The sequence below is a fragment of the Tubulanus polymorphus genome, chromosome 5 (assembly GCF_964204645.1).
Source record: "Tubulanus polymorphus chromosome 5, tnTubPoly1.2, whole genome shotgun sequence".
In the NCBI taxonomy this organism is placed as follows: Eukaryota; Metazoa; Nemertea; class Palaeonemertea; order Tubulaniformes; family Tubulanidae; genus Tubulanus; species Tubulanus polymorphus.
This window is the reverse complement of record NC_134029.1, coordinates 23665043-23684871: the sequence shown is the minus strand read 5'-3', so window position 1 is coordinate 23684871 and position 19829 is coordinate 23665043. Positions and strand designations below refer to the sequence as shown.

General features: G+C 36.2%; 4 protein-coding genes across 6 annotated transcripts; 1 reads left to right on the top strand and 3 right to left on the bottom strand.

The window, feature by feature from the left end:
- Positions 1-99: 99 nt before the first annotated feature.
- Positions 100-3435, bottom strand: LOC141905668 (peptide-N(4)-(N-acetyl-beta-glucosaminyl)asparagine amidase-like). The gene is made up of 5 exons (XM_074794636.1): positions 3185-3435; positions 2529-2735; positions 1119-2319; positions 764-877; positions 100-688 (listed from the first exon to the last, which is right to left on the bottom strand). Exons 1-5 carry the CDS (start codon positions 3404-3406, stop codon positions 525-527), a joined length of 1908 nt encoding a protein of 635 aa, XP_074650737.1. The 5' UTR covers positions 3407-3435; the 3' UTR covers positions 100-524.
- A 472-nt stretch (positions 3436-3907) lies between these two features.
- LOC141905158 (coiled-coil domain-containing protein 112-like) lies at positions 3908-7858 on the top strand. Its single transcript, XM_074793931.1, has 13 exons — positions 3908-4537; positions 4645-4766; positions 4860-4949; positions 5069-5144; positions 5212-5392; positions 5474-5560; positions 5651-5800; positions 5887-6027; positions 6107-6202; positions 6505-6654; positions 6738-6833; positions 7408-7523; positions 7619-7858. Exons 1-13 carry the CDS (start codon positions 4458-4460, stop codon positions 7650-7652), a joined length of 1419 nt encoding a protein of 472 aa, XP_074650032.1. The 5' UTR covers positions 3908-4457; the 3' UTR covers positions 7653-7858.
- LOC141905159 (uncharacterized) lies at positions 7810-8632 on the bottom strand. The gene is made up of 3 exons (XM_074793932.1): positions 8573-8632; positions 8316-8366; positions 7810-8227 (listed from the first exon to the last, which is right to left on the bottom strand). Exons 1-3 carry the CDS (start codon positions 8621-8623, stop codon positions 8117-8119), a joined length of 213 nt encoding a protein of 70 aa, XP_074650033.1. The 5' UTR covers positions 8624-8632; the 3' UTR covers positions 7810-8116.
- Positions 8633-11933: 3301 nt separating this feature from the next.
- Positions 11934-19743, bottom strand: LOC141905659 (uncharacterized). 3 transcript variants are annotated; one of them, XM_074794625.1, is made up of 9 exons: positions 19653-19743; positions 18993-19108; positions 17206-17293; positions 15957-16460; positions 15589-15696; positions 15106-15332; positions 13636-13775; positions 12459-12634; positions 11934-12353 (listed from the first exon to the last, which is right to left on the bottom strand). In XM_074794625.1, exons 2-8 carry the CDS (start codon positions 19070-19072, stop codon positions 12462-12464), a joined length of 1320 nt encoding a protein of 439 aa, XP_074650726.1. In that variant the 5' UTR covers positions 19073-19108; positions 19653-19743; the 3' UTR covers positions 11934-12353; positions 12459-12461. The 3 variants fall into 3 exon arrangements, with proteins under 3 accessions (XP_074650726.1, XP_074650727.1, XP_074650728.1); XM_074794626.1 differs by lacking the exon at positions 19653-19743 and adding an exon at positions 19603-19641; XM_074794627.1 differs by lacking the exon at positions 15589-15696.
- Between the last annotated feature and the right edge of the window lie 86 nt (positions 19744-19829).

The window sequence follows — 19829 nt, the reverse complement described above, 5'->3', positions numbered from 1 at the left end:
TGGGGACCTCTCTTCATTGCGCAGAATAGATGATAGTTCCATTCAGATTCAAGACGAAGTCAACAAAAATGAACTCCCTTTAACATATTTTATTAGCACAATTCAAATACAACTGTAAACATTATTACATACAATTAGAAACAAATCACCACTAGACAACATTTTATACAGTAGACTTCGCTGAAGTTGAATCTTTTGGGACCGTAAAAATATGTCCAACTTGAGAGAGTGATACTCGAGTTGGATGTTATGTATTTCATATATGTCACAAACATATTTCAAAAAACATCCCGAGTTGAACTGTTAACTCCAAGTTGATCGGTTCCAAATTGGGCGGAGTCTACTGAAGAGTACACAAAAGTACAGAAAATATCAGAAAGAAATTATTGCACAATTAATGAAGATATATACAAGGTACATATAGTTTTAATGCTCTGTCACTGTAAGAAACTCAAGCATCAGAAAGAATGTAGAAAAATAAAATGGCAAATTTCGGACAAATGAAATGGAAAACAGAATCTGATTTAAATGAATGTTATTTGTAAATCTAATGGACAGTCGTCACTATTCTCCTGTTGCCTGAATAACTGCGTATGTTGAAAGGCATTGTTTCCATTTCCACCTGATAATCTAGCAGTAAGGGTCAGAGTTTCACTACCTTTCAGATTACTGGTGACAACCTCCTCATCTGAAAACATAATTCAAACTTATTCATGTCTATCAACTTATGCAAAAATGGACGAATGGATTTTCTTAGAATTACCTGGTTTGACAGCGATACAACTGTCTCCTCCGCATAAAACCCACGTTACTTTCCCAGACTCGTAAGTGGTACTGCTCACTTTAATCTTAATTTGATCAGCGCGAAGACCACTGCCTGAAATAAAAGAAGCAAATAACAATTCACTGATAATTTCATTAAATATGCCGATGAATGAATCATTGAATTAATGAACGAAACCCGCAATTGATGATTTAACAATTTATTTTCTGACGCTCTCGAAGTTTTGACTAAACCTCATCATTGATGATGAAGTCTAGTCAAAACTGTCAAAATGAATTGTTAAATCATCAAACGTGGGTCTTGCTCATTAGAATCAGAATCAATGAATACCGACCAGAAAAGTCAAATTTCCAAGATATAGTCGCAGTATTCGAACCCTCTTTTCTGGCGAGATAAACCATTTTCCAGTCGTTTTCAACTTTACGAATAACGTTTTCTACTTCGAACGCGCAAGATTTCCACGGCATGATTGTATTACCGTTATCCGATAGACGCGTATATACATCTTTAGCGCAGTTATACGTGATATGGAAACTTTTCGCCGATTTCTCGTTATCCGTAAGACTGAACGTAAATTTCTCAAATTTCGAAGACGAACCCATTTCATCTCGAGATAGTCTCCACTCGAGAGATCCCGACTGGCGACCGCTTTTTTCGCCTTCTTTCACTTCTTTCGGTGAGAGGAATTCGATCAATTCGCGCAACGATCTCATTTCCAGCTCTTTTTTCCGCTGTTCCGGTAAATCTTTCTGTCTTTTCGATCTCAACTTGAATATCGTATCGATCAGCCAATCTTCGCGACAGTCGTCACGCCTCGATAAAACAGCTGTTTGATCGACGGTATACCTGGGAGTCACGTCCTGAATATCTTCATTCGAAAACGCGATCACGTACGTTAATTTCTTTCCCCACCCGACCTCGTAGGTGAGCGGTTTATCGCACGTATTTTCGCACGGGTCGCAATGTAACCATCGACCGAACGATTCCGAATAAACCTCTGTCCAAACGTGATCCGTCCAATCGAGCACATAACGCGCTTCTAAATTCAGAGCTCGACAACAAAGCGTAAAACAGTTCGCCCATTCACCGCATCTTCCACGTCTCGTTTCTAGTAATCGTCCCGGGTGATTGTAACGCGCGAATCGCTCGTATTCGCGACAATTCGAACAGAAGTAATTCTCGACGCGTGACGCTCCCCACAATCGATCTTCGTCGGTCGGATCGGTCATCCCTCGAGCCTCCGTCTGGCCGTTACACCGACTACACTCCGGACTGTTCACCCACGTAAAAAAACTCGTCTTAAACCAATTCAACAATTCGAGTAAAACTAATTCTTTAAAACCGGGAAGATCATCGGCGTTCGTTTCATCTTTATTCGTCGCTTGTTTCAGTGCCTTCAGTTTTTCGGTAGCATCTCGAGTAAATTGTTCGGTAGGCATGCACCGGCGAGCTTTAGCTTGTAACGATTTATCTTCATAAATCAAAACGTGTTCGAACGAATTATTCAATTTCTGATAAAATATCATTTCTTTCACCTGCATTAAAGAAATCATCGTAAATATCATTATTAGTATCGCACTTTCATCGATGAAGTGTATCTTTTGCAGTGTTATTTTTTAGTTTTTTCAATTAGAGTTAGAGTTAGAAAGAAAGGTCCATTATCTTAACGAAAGTCTTGGGACATGCCCCATAACCCCTGGATCCGTCACTGCTAATAAGAAACAATAGATCGAAATATACTTACGATTGAATGATTGACTGTTACAGAATTACCATCAGATGCAGTAGCACCTGCAGCATCAGGTACACTCGCAGCCGCAGCAGCAGCAGCGTTACTCGATGTTGTAGTTTGATTAGAGAGAAGATCATTTCTTGATGAGTTTAAATCATCTCTTATTCTCTTCATGTTATCGAATAAAGCACCGCGTGGAAACTGTAAGTATCGTCCATCCTGAAATTAAGAAAGTTTTGTACGTTGAAATTGAATCTTTACCACAGAGGCTTGATTACTTTTGATACAATTGATCCATTCCCAATTTAACTTATTATCCCTACATACATGTGGATAACGTCATTATGGGTCTGCATATACGGACCATACATAAGGCTAAACAAAAATGATACCTTGTTTCTCCGCAGCGGCCGGGTCATTTTTGTAAAATATGATAAAATTTATAAACAGTTCATTTCTATAGCGGCCGGGTCTGTTATGGTAAAATTGATCACGATTTTAAAAAAAGTAATGTATTGGGTAGATAGGCGGCCGGCCGGGTCAACATTTAAGCTCAGCAGAGCGGAGAAACAAGGTATCAATTTTTTTTAGCCTAATTGTGACAAGGCCCTGCCCTGGCCCTCTAGACGAACGTTATGTAGATACAAAAACCTGAGGCTGTTATTCACCTGAGCTTCTTGAAAACCCATTTCAAACAGACACTCCATCGCTCCTGACACGGCTAGTAGACGATTTTCGATCATCGGATTCGATATTCGAATTTGTCTGTATTTCTGGTTTTCGGGGTTGTTTAAAATGTTATTCGCTAGTTTAATCAGTATTTCTGAAGAACTGATAAAATCTTCGCGAGAGTTTGACAGCAGATCTTCAACACAAGCGCAATAAACCATCGTTTGAGTTTGACAGCTGACTCAGCCCAAAAAATGTTTGACCAGGGTCGACGACCTTGAAACTTTATTACTCGCATGCCAGAGTTAACCAGCTCCCAATCAACCGTTCAGTACCGCCTCTATACATAACAACAGCGGGTTATCTGTGAACTACAATAAATATATTTATAGTAACTAATGTTGATGTGGGGTTCCCACAACCATCAATATAAACTCTATATTTTGGTTAGTCTATCTTTGAACCATACGATCCCGATCGATTGCAAGGAACATTTAAGTCCGCGAAAGCCGGCAGTTCGCATTAATCCCGCTAGGAGAATGTACGGTGCTGCCACCGGGGGTAAATCCGGTTGCGCCAAGTACTTTATTGTGTGTGTGGAGTAGGAAGTAAGTTCAAATCAATCAAGTATATTCGTTAGTATAGAGTTGATATTATAAATAAAATCTAACTGGCGAAGTTTTTGTGGTACGATATATTTATATCGTTCAATCATTCATTATTTTCTCTTACTACTGATAAGAAGAATCGAGTCGTGACAGTGTGACGTTCTGCTGATGAAGTAGATGTTGATGAAGTTACGTTAACTTAGTCAGAATTTCTTTTAAAATTAGCTTCAAAGTAAAATAGCTATGTACAAAAACCTTTTGTAAATATTTGGTGTCATCATCATAAGAATAGGGGACTAGTGGTTAGGTTTAGGGTTAGGTTTAGAGATAGCGGTTAGGGAACCAAACCGAAGGTTTGGAGACCCCACTAGCGCACGGGTAGCGCGGTAAAAAAAGTAGTTGAGTTAATTGTTGTAGTGAGGCGGTCTACGGGACGTTGATGGGTTAGGGTTAAGTTTAGTTCCCTAATCTTCATTAATTACTATATATATATTACTATCATAATATATCATCATTATCAATTACTAATATTATCACTAATTTGATTACTATCACTACATATATATTGCTATAGTCCCCTATTCTTGAATCGCACCGACATTTGAATTTGAACAAAAAGTAGTAAGCGCTTCATGTATTTTCTTGCTTTCAAGATAAATCAACTATGGCCGCAAGTAAAATCAATAAAACGGAGCAAAGCAAGAAATTTGAATTGATCAAAGAAATTCATCAGCTTGAAATCAAGTGAGTAATTCATCGTGATCGATTAGTTTGATGCTGTCTTGATATTTCTGAGGTATGTACGTGCTTATTCCATTTCATGTATAATGATTCCTGGTTTTCGATTATAGAGTAAAAAATCTCGAGAAGGAAAGAGGGACACATATCTTCAATAAGAGAAATGATTTTCGTAAAGATTTTATGCCGTTGGAAGAAATGGATTTAAAAATGAACGACGAACGAAAAAACGAAAGTAAATCAATAATTTCTCATGAGTTTATTGAAATCTCGAGACCTTATCGATATCAAAGTGAAATGATTATATCGTGAATTGTTTCTATTTCAGAGATAAAGTTACAACAACAACTGAATAAGATTAGAAACAACGTCAGCAAGTTTCAGAGAGAATTGAAAGATATCAAACCTACTCCTGAATGTAAGTTCGTATAAATAAATAAAGATGAATAAAGCAAATTTTACTATTTTGAATTAAGCAGATTTTACTGTATTGAATTAAGCAGGTTTTACCTTATGATCTGATTTATCAATTTACAGTTGTTGAGAAACTGAAGGTCATCATGGAAGACATTGAACAGAGTGTAACACAATTTAAAGAACAGCAGCGTTTGAGGTTGGTTTTGAAGAAATAGTTGATTTTTCATATGTGACATAATTATCGTGTAAAATATTTTGAACAGGTATGATGAATTGATGACAGATGAAAGGACTACAGCGTTAGAAGTGTCGGCTCTAGAAAAACGAATTGAAACATGGTCGATTCTACCAGTTCCGGAACCGCTTAAAACTAATCGATCAAAACCACTGACGTCAGCTCGTGATGTCACGAAAGATTTGCCACCGGCAGTCGCTGCATTCGAGGTGAAATTATCTTCATTCTAGAATGATTGTAGTAGTTATATGTAAGGTTCATTTTTCAACTGCTATGTATTTCTTTTTAAGAAATTCTTGTCTCAAACTGGTGGCCATAAAGGTGGATGGGACGAGTACGACCACCAGACATTCTTAAAATTCAGAAATAAATACAAGGTAAAATTCTGTCTACTCAAACTTACTGTCCCCGATTCAGGTATCTACTGACGATTGATTTTATGATAAAAACACGTTCTTTTATCGTAGGGAAAACCCATTTTCCTGAAAGAATTGATTCCTGCTTTACCAACACAAACAGAAGAATCGATTATTGAACACGAGACCTGGTATCTGGACTACTTGGACTTTAATGAAAGAAAGAAAATAGCCATTCAAGAATGGAAATCAGTTAAAGATGTGAGTACGACTGATATGTACTCAGTATTCTTTAGGAATGCCTGTTTTCGTATGACAATGGATGTTTGTTTAATGATTTGTTGCAGGCAGAAAAAGAAGAGGAATTGCTGAACGTGGAGAAAGAACAAGAGGCAGAAGAACTGGCAGAGAGGAAACGCGCGGAAACGCTTCGACAACAAATCGAGGCCGAAAAAGAGGAAAGATTCGCTCGGTTGAACGCATGGAAGGTTCGTTAAATCTAGTTCGCTTATAATCATCTTATTCAGGAAGATTTTAAAATCAGTTGATTTTGATCGGATTTTTCAGGTGCAAAAAGAGTTGGAGAAAGCGCAGAAAGAGGAAAAAAGGCTGAGGGAAGATCTTAAAAAGGCTAAAGATAGCGAAAAAGATAAAGAGAGACAGGTATCAACTATGCGTTTACTGCCACCTTGAGAATACGGTGCACCTCCCCCAACTTGCTACTTCAAGTTATCTCATAGTTGGCAATAGGGCTATTACATATTCATACATTGCTCAATGAAACATAGTTTGTTCAAATTGCCAGCCAATCAAATGTGTCATTCATGTGTGCCGATAACAAACAGCGACTAAGAAGGATCAGCTGTGAGATAACTCCTAGTGGCAATGATGGCTGAACTGGAAGTATGAGATAAGTCAGTAATGAATCTATCGTATTTGTTTTAACTCATCTTTATAAACCGCAGGCGAAGATTAAAGCTCAAGTTGAAGAATATCGTAAAGAAAGAGAATTAGAAGATCAAATACGACAACAACATACAGAACTTAGAAAAGATGAAGAAGAAAGAGATAAGAAAAGACAATTGGCTGATAATGCGAGGAAGATTAAAGAAAGAGTTGAGTATATTCAGAGAATGGTTCCATTCCTCACTTGTTCCCGGGAACCGGTATGAAATTAATGGGTTCTGTTGTTTCTTAGAACGACCAGATTCTAAATGAAAGAATTACTAAAATGAAGTCGAAGAAAGAACAGGAAGAAGAAAAACAAAAACGATTAGAAAAAGCAAGAAAAAAGGTAATTTCGAATAGGGGTCATTCATTTATTACGTACGCATTAGGGGGAGGGGTCAGTGCAATTGCGTACTGTAATGCTTAATGTATATGAAAAAATGGCCGATTTTGCGTACAGAGGGGGGTTGAAAAAGCTAAATTTTATGCGATGTAATAAATGAATGATCCCATATCGGGCTTAAAATTCCAACACAAAATCTTCACTCGCAAGGTGTCAGTGTCGATGTTGTTTGTTCTCTTGCTGTTGTTCAAGAGGCCAGTGATGGTAATATAGTGATCGATCGATTAGCCTTAATATCGTTCGTTTGTTTATTTTGCTTTACGTCATTCGAATCTTGATTTTTCAAAACACCCATTGGATTTCTATTGTAAACTAACCACAGGCTTTACAGTGTTGCCTGCACACTGTAAGTAGTAAACAGGACTGGAACCCGCTTGTAACTCAGCGCTGATAGTGAATGCAACAGCCTCACGCCTTATCCCACTGAGCTACCAGGGCAGCTCTGTTCAGACATCGAGTTCCTATTACATATTTGTTTACCTAAAATAGATGATATTTTTATTGTATTATTCTGCAGATCGCTGTGCCCAGAGATCCGAGTCGTTTATATCGATTAACAGAAGGTTGGAAAGAGCGACAGAGAACTACGGAACTATCTGATAAAACTGGTCAGGTTTATCAGATGCCACATAGGTACATATCGATACATGTATATATTTTGTAGACATACATTTAGCTTTACAATATTTTGTTGATTTAAATGATCACTTATTTTATTCTCTTTTTAGGGCGGTTCCGTCGTGGAGGCAGGGTTTAAACTGAAATTTGATACATCACTCACTCACAGAGCTGGTTCTCTGTAGAATCTGTTTTGGCTGGACCAAATACGAACTACTGTGAACAACACATCTATGTAGCTTTAGCTCTCATCAATCTCGCTTGCATTTATAAATCACAAAGAAACATGTTTTAATGAACTGCGTTTTATTAATAGAATTATAACATAATAATTACCATAAATCAATAAAGAAGACAGTAAAACTGTCGTAAAATTTGTCAAAAATAGATTCTTGAGATTTCTTTCGATGTTTCAATCTTATGTCAGTGGAACTCGTTTCATTAGTGGACTGGTAGGAAATAATTCCTCTTTCCCTTAGACACAACAGGCGCGAACCCACTTCATCTTCGATATTTCCGTGACATTCTACCGCAGAGGATTGCGACAAATAGATTATACAGTTACACGTTGTTCGTTGCATATTATGGATATTGAAGGATGTTGACACTCAGCCAATAGTCGGTGGTATCACTACTTTACCATCACCATCAATAATGATGCGTACTCTTTCCGTGCAATAATCCATTGTGCACGGTGAATTCTCGGATAACACTTGAATCTGAAGAAGAGAAAATGCATTTAATGATTCGTGCTAATGATTCGTACGAATACATTTAAAAGATCCGTACGATTCATCTCATACTGACTGTTATATTCTTGTACGAAGATCGAATTATATTCTCGGCTTCTTTCCATGGCTGAAAATGAAGAATTAGATTCACTTACACACCATATATATACATGTACAGTACATAGGGGTGTGTTCTTATTCTATGATTAGGTCTAGTAACGTTTTTCTATAATGCAATAGATGGTGGAAGATACAGTACATTAACTATACATGTAAGGACACAGTACATGCACATGTACATTCATCATAAATATATAGCATTCATTTACTTACCCTCCCAACTAGTTCAGGCCAGGTATCTTTCTCTTGTTTATTGTCAGCCATGTTTCTAATATTGCAAATCAACTTCAGATGGCAGCATTAGTTTTGCGGAGACCTCGAGAAATTGTGGGAAATTTGAATTCATTTCGATCAATCTGATTTAACTCATACCTACTACATATAACCAGGAACTCCTCAACTACACAGTCCATACGGAAAATCAGACATATAAAACACAATAAGCTTCATAGATATTTTTTAATCAAATTTTATTTTTAATCTCCAGTCTAATTTATTTAATACTGACACACATCAAACACGTACATCACATAATGGTTTGTGGAAGACCTAAATAAAACTATGATGAAACAGTGAAGTTGTACAGGGAAAAATCATCATTATGGTATCATTGTCATGTGAACAGTCATCACATGGTTGTTGGCAAAATATTTTCAGACTTCAGAACCAAAAGTTGGATATAAATTGCTTGAATATGAATATAGCTACTTAATTTGGATTATAAGCAAATAGTTAGTGCTAGGATCAAACTAGTGCATGTTAGACACAGGAGTAATACCAGTAATCATTATATTTATACGTAGGCTTCATTAAACCTTGAGACTTTTGCAATGTTTTTTTTTATTGCACAAATTCAATAATCGATACGAGCCATAAATAATTAACACAAAACGCGTACAAACCATAACATAATGCATGAAATAGAAAACAACAAACAGTTCAGTTTAACAATTGAGAATTGATCCGCTAGAGTCGACTGAGGACAATAAACAACTGTTGAACTTTGTTCCGAATGGTCATTTTTAAGTCGTTTTATGTATGCTACAATCTATTGCAAATTCACTGAAGACACTCATGTTAATAGCACAGTTTATTTCAAACGATAAAAACAAAACCAATTGGTCTACCCCTTACATTAGAATCATGTATATGAAGAATTAAGTAAAATATGCACTGGTGATGTATCAATGACAAAAAGTCATCTTTCATCCCATTTGTTTGTCTATAATAATTATCATTATAATCAGTTATAATCAAATTATTATTATACTATAAACATTTACAGTTAAGTATTTACATTAATCAAAATCTTCTCGATAGGAAAAACCTGCCCCGATCCCTGTCCTTAGCCATATAAATTGGCTTATTGATTCTTCGAGACATGCATGAGCAAATCAACTGAACGCATTTAGAAACGCAACACGCACTCGGGGACAGTTTTCTGAAACAAAGACATTTTTACAAACACTCTGTACAATATCTCTAGCGTGTAATAATGATTATTTAACTCTGATTAATCCATCGAAACAATCTATAATAATGAAAACTGAACCTGCTATCGGTGAGACAGGTTCAAGAGAGGTCAATATGTGCGACTAACCCATTCCTTAATGAATGCGAGATATATGGAAAATGAATGTATTAAGGATGAGAAAATATGTTTATTCTACGCATTAAGAATCACTATACTGTTATATCGTTGGACAAACTGTAAAAATTTTTATGGAGTGGAACAACAAATCATTATATTCAGAACAGTCATAGGAATACATCAGTGACTTATGATGTATTCACGGACCGCAGTACTACCCACAGTTACAGCAGAACTGCATTCCATTTATTTAAAAGATTATTAACCTTACGGTCAGAAGAGAGACCATAGATAAAACCGTAAGGACAGAATGAATATATTTACACTCGTTTCAGAGAGTACCTGCCATTGTGATCACAGCTATCTGTCATCAACCAATTCTTATTATCATCTATATCGGTATCAAAAAGGAGGAAACTAAAATTACAATCCGCTACTTCAGAGAATACCAGCATTTTCGACCTACTTGACCAGCACGTACAACATACGATTTCCTCATGAAATAAATAATTGATTTTCCTGAGAATTTTCATTTGATTGAATTTAGTTATCGGTTAATTCTGAAGAATTTACGTACGACCTAAACAGGAATTGACAGAGATTTGATCGATCCGATCAGTATTTAAACTAAGCTCGGTTTTAATGAAGAGTTCAACGTTGCCATTACAGAAATAATGCACTTTCTTATCATTAAACATAAACATACAAACATACGAGTGAATCTAACATTAATAATGTCATTATTCACAAATAACAGCAAATCATAATGAACCAAAACAAGAAAAATTTCTTTAAAAAAAAAAACGGTTTAAGTATAAGTATAACAGAAAGATTTTAGCAGGTAACATGTGTATGTTCAAAATGTTCACTCTTCGATGCAGCTCATTATTATCCATGATCTGAATTGACATGTACGAATATTATTTGAAAATCACAGCTCGGCATTGAATGATATTAAAATGAGCACGAGAGAATATACTTTTATTACTAGTTTAGGATATCAGCAGCACATAAATTTTAAAGGAAGTCGCTTTAATCATAACTGTTTGTCGGCAGCAGTTGCGTGGCGAGTATGTCTGTACATATTAAACAAAAGGAAGACAAATTTAATTGAATGAATCAGCGATCAGTTTTAAACCCATCTGGCATTGTTCGCTGTGGGTAAAACTTTCAACAACACCGCTCATGTATATAGACAGGGACACAAATATCGATTTAACCTCTTTAAAATATTCAATCTTGATTATGTAAGATTTTATCTAAGCGACTATTCAAGCATGAAGGAGGTCAGATAATTGTCATATATTATCTTGTATTTTCAATATCGTTTCCAGCACACGTGGCAAGTATCGTCAACCCAACCCCTTCTTTTTTCATGTCTACACACCTACTTATCAACCTATTTATCAATGATCTGGCATGTCTGACAATATACAATAATAAAAACCCGATTGCATAAAAATCAGATTAAATCAACCACACCCAGGCTGTACTCATACCGGTAATCATATACATTTATATATAAACAACTAAAAACTCATCTTTAACAAATCATCAAAAGTACAGAAAAGCAGCTATATTGGTATAAACAAAGTAAAATCTGTTAATAATAATAATAATAATAATTATTATTATTATAATAATGAATCATATGATAACATACATATACCGGTACATGTATATGTATATATATATATATGCATATAAATTAAAAGCACATAAGATTGCTAAATAAGAAAAGAAATCTACTTATTAGAACGATAACCACACTCAAAAGTGGTGAACGGATAATAAGATAAAAACCCACTATCTACAGATTATAGAATTTTAAAAGCAAGAATTTATTCGAACAATCTAAAATATATAGAATACACGACGTTTCGATCTCACTCTAGAGATCAGGTGTGTAGGTGTTCACATCTAACAATGATCTCTAGGGTGAGATCTAAACGTTGTGTATTTCATATATTTTAGATTGTTCGAATAAATAAATTCTTGGTTTTAAAATTCTTTTAATCTGTAGATAGTGGGTTTTTATCTTAAAATCTACTTATTGCTCGAGAAAAGTAAAGTGCATTACTTCTGTAACTTTGAGTTCTACATGCGTGATCTAAATAGAGAACCCAAACAGCAACTAAATAAGTTCGATCTTCAAATATAATTCCATTTTATATGAGTTAATTGAAAATGTGAAACTCAGCTGCTATTTGAGTTGAGAATAGTAGAGAAAATGTACAATGATTTGTGTAGATGTTGCTGTTGTCGTACTATCTAGTACAATGTACTATGGTACAAAAAGCCAGTGCAAAGATCTGCAGCATTGTGCGAACACCAATCAAACGCTATCAACCCGTCAACTACAACTGGAAATGTAAATGAAGCAGACCGCAATCACGAAAATATCTGAAATGCAAAAACAAACGGATCGTGATAGAAGATATTTGGAGAAAATCAAGGCAAAATTCCGCGGAAAATCGGACAAAATGTGGAGTTAGCGAGTAAACGTACCTGCTAGTGACGTTTCATATGAAGAGCTAAATGATCTGAACGCGAAAACGCTCTTTCGCAAAGATGACATTTGAACGGTTTGTCGCCGGTGTGTTTACGGAAATGACGAGTTAATTCATCGGAACGAGCAAATCTCCAACTACAACCTTCCCACGTACAAATATACGGCTTTTCACCTACAAATTTATCATATAATAATATTTCAGATTCAATAATTCTAAACGTATTCTACAGATCAGCGACACTTATGCTTGGAATGCCCCTAGTCCATATCTGTGACTGTGTATCAGTCATCTCTCCCTGGGGAAAATTAACATCCTAGCTATACTTCAATGGATTGAGTTCGCAATAGCTCCTGGGCGGAGAGGATTAGTGTCTTGCCCTAGGACACAGTACAGTAATGTAGAGGAACCTATGACCCGGCATTGCCCGATCAAGAAACTTTAAATCTTTGAATTGATGATGTGACTGAAATATGTTGCGACATACAGCATACATTGACTCGTACATGAATATCATGTTATCGTCACTTTATGATTACCAATCAATAATGAAATGGAACAGACAGCAAATAAACTATTCAACCATTAAATTGGTGCTGAGGGGTGGGGGAGTGGAGGGAGTGGTTCTCAACTCATCCCACATACCCATTATTAATTAAACAATCCTTGCAGCTAAATTTACAAGATTACTTCATCCAACGCGTCTTTAAAAAATAAAAATCAGATCTTTGAGATCGAGAGAAACCGCAGAGAAACTTTGTTTAGTTATCTTCATCACCAATCAGGGGTGGATCCAAGATGTGAGTGTCTTAACAAACATTTGGGGCAAATCAATAAGAAATTGTATTCCATTACATAATATAACGCTCCAAAGAGTAAGATTCATCCATTAAAATTTTGGACACCGACGTTTCGTGAAAAATTCTTCTACTTTTTTCAGGTATAACTGAAGTTTGGTGGAAAACTTCAGTGAACCAAATTTGTGTTGAATATCAGTGGTATTTTACATAAATGTACACTGCATTCTGACTGCGATTTCTTTAGTCTCAATTATTTCCCTTTTGGTTCTTTAGACGGATTTGCCGATGATGATAGATTAAGCCTAAAGTTCTAAGCAACCGCAGCCAGTAAATAAATAATCTAAAATCATTGTTTAAAACCCAGTTTTTTTGTACCTGTATGGGTTCGTCTGTGAGCTTTCAGGTGGGAACTTTTCGTATAAACTTTATTACAACCGTTATAATCACATCTGTGAATTCGTCGTTTTCGCCGCCAATCGTCGTCATCCGGATTCAACTTTGAGCTCGATTCTCGTCTGTAAGAAATAACCGAGAATCAGAATCAGAACAGGTGGCGCTAATTGTAATTATTTCTAGTGAATATTTTGACACTAGAAATATAGTTGTAGTTCAATTGAAAATGAAGTAGAAATTATTCCGATTTTGAGAGAATTTTGATATTTTCTGGAGTAGCTGAGTTCTTAAAAAGAGTAGAAACGAATCTCAAATAGTAGTCTACAGTAAAACTCACTTTCAATCGGACGACAAGGGACTGCGCCCAGAATTCTCTAATTTAAGTAAAATCCGAATTGTGAATATCATTTAAAACGGTTCCAGGTCAAATGGACCAAAGATTTCATGCGAATTAAGTGAAAAATCTGGATCGAAGAATTAGATTCAAGCAAGTTTTACTGTAGTCGGTTCTGGATAATTATCTCTTCAGTAATGATTGTATCCTATCACAGGCGACAGTCTTCTAGAACTCACACATTATCTGATTGATTATATCGCGATAGAAGACAAGCACCTCGTTCATTCATGATGGCTAGTTAGTATTCATCAATGTTTGATGTAAATATCTCTATACAACTACTAATAATTCAAATGAATTACAAATGAATCTAGGTGTCACAATAAAAGTGCCACGCCTTTCAAACAGTGAGTCATGTCAGTTTGAATTCGCATCCAAATATTATGAGTAATACGATGTCCAGCTGTGGATGATTATTGCGCATCCAGTTTCTGACTAAAGTGGTTTTTAATCGAATAACTCACTGATATTACATCAACAACTGATTCAATTGAGCACTAAAAACATTTGATCAGTATCAAGTGATTCTTTCTACAACATCTCATCTCAAAGAAAAACGTCAAAAACATTTTTAATCTCTTAACCCTTAACCGGTTTGACCTAAACTCTCTTTTCTGTTTGAACCACGAAGTGCTTGACATATTAGTTATAGTTTCTAGTCATTTCAAGTAGACCAAGCATTAAAAACGATTTTTAAGCTGAAAAATCAAACAGTCACTTCCAAAGCGACCAGGAATTACATGACTGCAAACTGTTTAACCCTTTCAGTGCGTCTACACCGCAGTGCGGTGTATAAATCTTTGATAGATTTTGTTAGTACACCGCACTGCGGTGTATTGATGCAATTAGTAATCATCTCTCTTGAAAGATGGCAGCACCTGTCAAACATAGTGAAATACTAGTAACTAACGATACACCGCACTGCGGTGTAGACGCACTATAGTGGTATTCCCGTTATTCAACACACTATGGTGGAATTTTTAATAATTTTCAAATTATCTCTAGCACTATAGGGTTAAATGTTTACCAAAGATCCTGATCAAAAATAAACTTACTGTTGTAATATTGCCTCGTTTTCTTTGATTTTTTGTTGCAACGACATGAGCGCCATCTGGTTGATTTTCACCGAACTAAGTGACGAGTGAAGATGGTCCCCGTCTCCGTCTGTCCGCGTCGTCAAATTGAGGCACCCGATCGGATTGGAAGACGATATCGTCGGTGGAGCAGAATTATTGAAACCGGTCGGTTTAACTGATAAATCAACTGGTTCCGTTTGTTCCGGCTGAAAATTACATCAAATTTACACCATTTATTCAGGAATCTACAGGACCCAGTTCCACAGTTGTGAATTAGAGTTAACTCTGAGTTAAAATTAGAAATTCTAAAATTCATTTTCAATGTTTTAACTCAGAGTCAAATCTTAACTCACGACTGTGGAACTGGGTCCAAGACTTTTACCAATATGTAAATTATCATTTGAGTCGAGTAATTTATGTCTGCCAGGAAAATGTTCCTGATTTGCAATAGTCGCGACTTACCACTTTTGAGTTATTTGCGGTTTTGAAGAATTTAGCCATGCAACCGGAGCACGGCAATGTGGAAGACTCGGTCCGTATTTCTCCTTCAAAGAAGCCACATTTCGGACACTGAAATGGAAGTACATCGAAATCCATTTCATTTTAAAGCGCGTACAACTCATCGAAATATGCAGCCGAGACATAGATAGAATTCGAACTCAAATAGATAAAATAAATATTGGATCACGAGTAAATATTTCAATAGTGATTCGCTTCCGAGCATGACTAGGACTATTTGAGAATCTTCTTAATCTAATATTATATTATTAAACAGTTTGAGAAAAGGATTCAAAATAAGGGACGTCGCGGTAAATGATCGGAACTATTACCTTCCGAATAGCACCAATACTTTGTTTTTGTTCGTTGTCGAGATTAGACGGTGAGCTACACGTACTACTCAAACTACTACAATCATAGCCTTCATCGTTATCAACAGTTCTCATTCTTTTAATTTCACTATCCGAATGCGAGTCCTCTTGCGACCGTTTAGTCGCCAACGCGGCCAATTCGTTTATTTTTGAGATGAGGCGGTTCGGTTTGGTGGGTTTGTTCTTCACTTGGAAGCAGGGTATTTTCAACACGGTTTGTCGATCGCCGGCGGTGCACTTGATTTTTTTGATACGAGACGTCGTATTACTACGAACATCTTTCCGATCGTACGAATCGTCGTCGTCTAATGATTGTTCGTCCGTTCCGCTATCATCGTTCGATCTAACACCGACTGTCTCTATATCACCAGCGACGACGAAATCGCGATCGCCGTTTAATTTTTGTCGTTGACAAGTCTCGAGATCAACTTGAGTCGAGTTCTTGTTTTCGTCTTCGACCATTTCCTGAAACATAATACCACCGATTTCATTCTTTAAACGTTCGACGATCATTATTTAAATTTGCGGCGTCCCGAACTGCTCTACGTCGCGCTAGTTCCAGCAATTTATATAACGGTTCGTAAAACGGTGAAATCTATATTCCAGTTATACTAGTTTCGTCCCGTCAAAAGTTTTATCATTGTACAAAGCAAACTAGTACATACGGCAGTTTAACGCACAAATGAATTCTTTATCAAATGGGTCAATTGCTGACACGCCCTACACTAGGGTGTGGTTTATGTGTCTATGTGCAGAAAAATTACGCCATATGCTCTGCTTATACAGCCAACAACACCGTAATGTAATTATAAACAGGAAGTAAAAATGAAAACCGACGCCCTTTCTGCGTCGAAATCGAATTAATTAGAACCAAATAGAACCTCATAATATCGCGGCGAAACCATTCAAAACAATACACAAATACCGAGTTTCCAGGTATCAAGTGTAATAAAAGTATTCTTCGCAAAGTTTCTGTCCCAGACCCGAAACAAAACTGTACGTTTATACACCATCATTACTAGTCTATAGAAGTGTACATTTTCGAATTCATAACAACAGTTTTGACTTAAAGGGGAACATGTAAATAGTACCAGGATGTAGCTATGATATGTTATTTGTGGTAATATGAATAGGACAAACATTAAAACGGTAAATAATGAATACAATCCGATCACCACGAGAAGAATACCCTTACATACAATGATCCTACCTGATTATTATGACTAGAAATACACTCTACACGTAGATCATCCGTTTTGGAAGTGTTGTTATCAGCAGTACAAATAAGGTCATCAGTGCTGGAACGAAAATCAATTAAATCTCTTAAACAGTTCACGACTTCTGATTGTGACGATTGAAGCCACTTCGTTCAGTCGAACACCTCTACAATATTCTACAATATTCGTCTAGTTCTAAGATTGATCTGTTTTTTTTTTTCGATTTCTAACTCGAGTGTCAAAGTCAGCTGGAAATAAGAGGAAAGCCATTAAACTACTTTCAGAAAGTAGGACTTTTGAAAACGGGTCAAACATCTTGTCACTTCAACTTTTTAACCACAATTCTAGTGAAAGCTTTCGCGAGCATGCACCTATAGGTTAATACAGGGGTCTACTACTAACTGAGGTCATATCGACTAGATATTATACAATACATCGTGATCGATATCTGATAATGATAAATTGATCTGCATATTTCGTCATATGAATATAGCCAGAATTCATTCCATTATTTATAATACCAGCCACAGCCAATTATTCAAAATAATTATCAATTCGATTCATCATGTGATCAACCATCCGGAAGAAACAGTGAACTTTGACTAGTTTCACCGGATCGGGTAATACTGCTGCTACACGGGTGGCTCCAACAGACGTAATACTTAAAACATACAATCAATACTCCCACAATGACGAACAATCCCAATACTGACAGCCTGATATTGGTTACTATGGAAACCATACCAGGATGGGTCGAGAATATGAGGAAGGGTGGCATGAACGGAATTCCTGCAGTAGGTGTGGTGGTGGGCGTGAATACGAGAAACAGCTTGTGTGTGTGTGGTGTACGGTCGCGCGCGCGTGATTGACACACAATAGCAACTCTTCCTCGTGTCCTCGTCATCACGTTTTTCTGCCTAATTAGTTTCCCAGATACGAGATATGTAACTACTATTATTCCAAAAATAGCAACGCGGCATAAAAAGAGTAATATTCTATAAATACAAATGCTCTCTGTCAGTATATGCCAATCTCAACTCGATGATAAAATTCATATCCATCTAACCTTGATTGACCTATCTTACAAATCTCAAATGTTTCCCATATCTAAACTAAGCCAAATGCTGAAACGCTGTTAAAAATGAAATTTTTTAATTCTCTACACAGAATCTTTATATCTCCATCGAAAAGTTATGAAATGTTGAAGTTATTTGATTTTAAGATAATATTGATCGATCCAGAAATTTATATTTAGATTCATAATTCAATTGGAACAAACTTTTTTGATTAGTTGGATAAGCCTACATATTCTATTTTGATGATTTGTTTGAAAACATTTGCTTTAGGGAACCTTAAAATCCTTAAATCCCATTGGCAACTGAGCGTATTATTGCGCCATCTGGTGTTGTGCCAATACCCCATTCTATACCATGAGTATTTCTAATTCATATTTTTTTCATTTAGTAACTGATGATGAGCTTTGATTTCAATCAGTCCTAGAGGCTTTACAATCACCAATAATACAAGAAAACGCTAAATTAAACAGTTCAACACTTTAATATGTTCGATAAACAGTTGGATTCACTGTCCTCACCAATACCTAAATGTTGAATAAAGTAATATCTTGTCAGTTGTACTTTAAGATAAGGGTTCTAACCACTCCTGGATCAGTCAGGGATCTGACAATTAACATTGTATCTATGACAATATGACTCGTCCTAGCAAAGTTTCGTACAGTCACCCGATTAACATCCCCTATATAAAAAATAACAAATCTTACCTTTTAGAAACTTTAGAATTGACACCTTTTGACTCAGCAAAGCAATGATTATCTCCTGATACACACGCACATGCCATCATGTCAACGATACAATCGGTTCCTTACATTTCAAAATCCTGGAACGATATAAGTCAAAGAAAACTAACAATATCTGGTAATCAGTGTTTAGTAGAGAGGTCTATAGGCACTTTTATTTACAATTAAACTGAATTTCAAAATTGTAATCTTGATTGGCTGTTGTTAAAAGGTAGTACGCCACTCAATGTAGGTCTTACTAAATATAGCCAATATTTATAATCTCATTGTTTAATATAGGCAGCCAACAAATCCTAGAAAAGAATGATTATTATTTTAGATGACCAGCTTGTCAAAAATCAAACAAAAATTGACAATGACGTGAAACGAACACCGCACAGGTGAGTAAGGTCAGTCACAATTTGTCAACAATCAATGCTATAAAATATCATGTCAAAATCGAATCGAATGTCAAATGAGTTAGAATGAATCTGTGTGAGAATGAGCACGAAGTGTACGAAGAACTTTCTTCAAGAAGTCGAACTAAAAGGTAAATGGTGTAAAAATAGAGCAGACGAAATGAGATTAAACTGACGCGATCATGTTTCACAACTCAGTAACTGTTACTGTATACGATTCACTTACTCTAATACTTTCATTTGTCAAAATATTCTAAAATAAATCCCCGATTTCTTCCAACCAGGAAGTGAAAACTGCGTCATAGCTACAACGTTGCCATCTAGCGGCTGATCGCGATAATCCGGAATCGGACAACGGACTTTGACTGGTTCCGAGTGAGTGCCACACCCTACTCGACTGCCA

Coding starts and splice junctions, on each gene's coding strand:
- LOC141905668 (XM_074794636.1), bottom strand. CDS start 3,406: ATGGTTTATTGCGCTTGTGTTGAAGATCTGCTGTCAAACTCTCGCGAA. Junction 2,736..3,184: donor TGGGTTTTCAAGAAGCTCAG/GTGAATAACAGC, acceptor TCTTAATTTCAG/GATGGACGATACTTACAGTT. Junction 878..1,118: donor TTGGAAATTTGACTTTTCTG/GTCGGTATTCAT, acceptor CTTTTATTTCAG/GCAGTGGTCTTCGCGCTGAT.
- LOC141905158 (XM_074793931.1), top strand. CDS start 4,458: ATGGCCGCAAGTAAAATCAATAAAACGGAGCAAAGCAAGAAATTTGAA. Junction 5,145..5,211: donor AAAGAACAGCAGCGTTTGAG/GTTGGTTTTGAA, acceptor TATTTTGAACAG/GTATGATGAATTGATGACAG. Junction 6,028..6,106: donor CTCGGTTGAACGCATGGAAG/GTTCGTTAAATC, acceptor CGGATTTTTCAG/GTGCAAAAAGAGTTGGAGAA.
- LOC141905159 (XM_074793932.1), bottom strand. CDS start 8,623: ATGGCTGACAATAAACAAGAGAAAGATACCTGGCCTGAACTAGTTGGG. Junction 8,367..8,572: donor GGCCTGAACTAGTTGGGAGG/GTAAGTAAATGA, acceptor CTTCATTTTCAG/CCATGGAAAGAAGCCGAGAA. Junction 8,228..8,315: donor CTTCGTACAAGAATATAACA/GTCAGTATGAGA, acceptor TCTCTTCTTCAG/ATTCAAGTGTTATCCGAGAA.
- LOC141905659 (XM_074794625.1), bottom strand. CDS start 19,072: ATGATGGCATGTGCGTGTGTATCAGGAGATAATCATTGCTTTGCTGAG. Junction 15,697..15,956: donor GTATTGGTGCTATTCGGAAG/GTAATAGTTCCG, acceptor CTTCCATTTCAG/TGTCCGAAATGTGGCTTCTT. Junction 12,635..13,635: donor TCACAGACGAACCCATACAG/GTACAAAAAAAC, acceptor ATAAATTTGTAG/GTGAAAAGCCGTATATTTGT.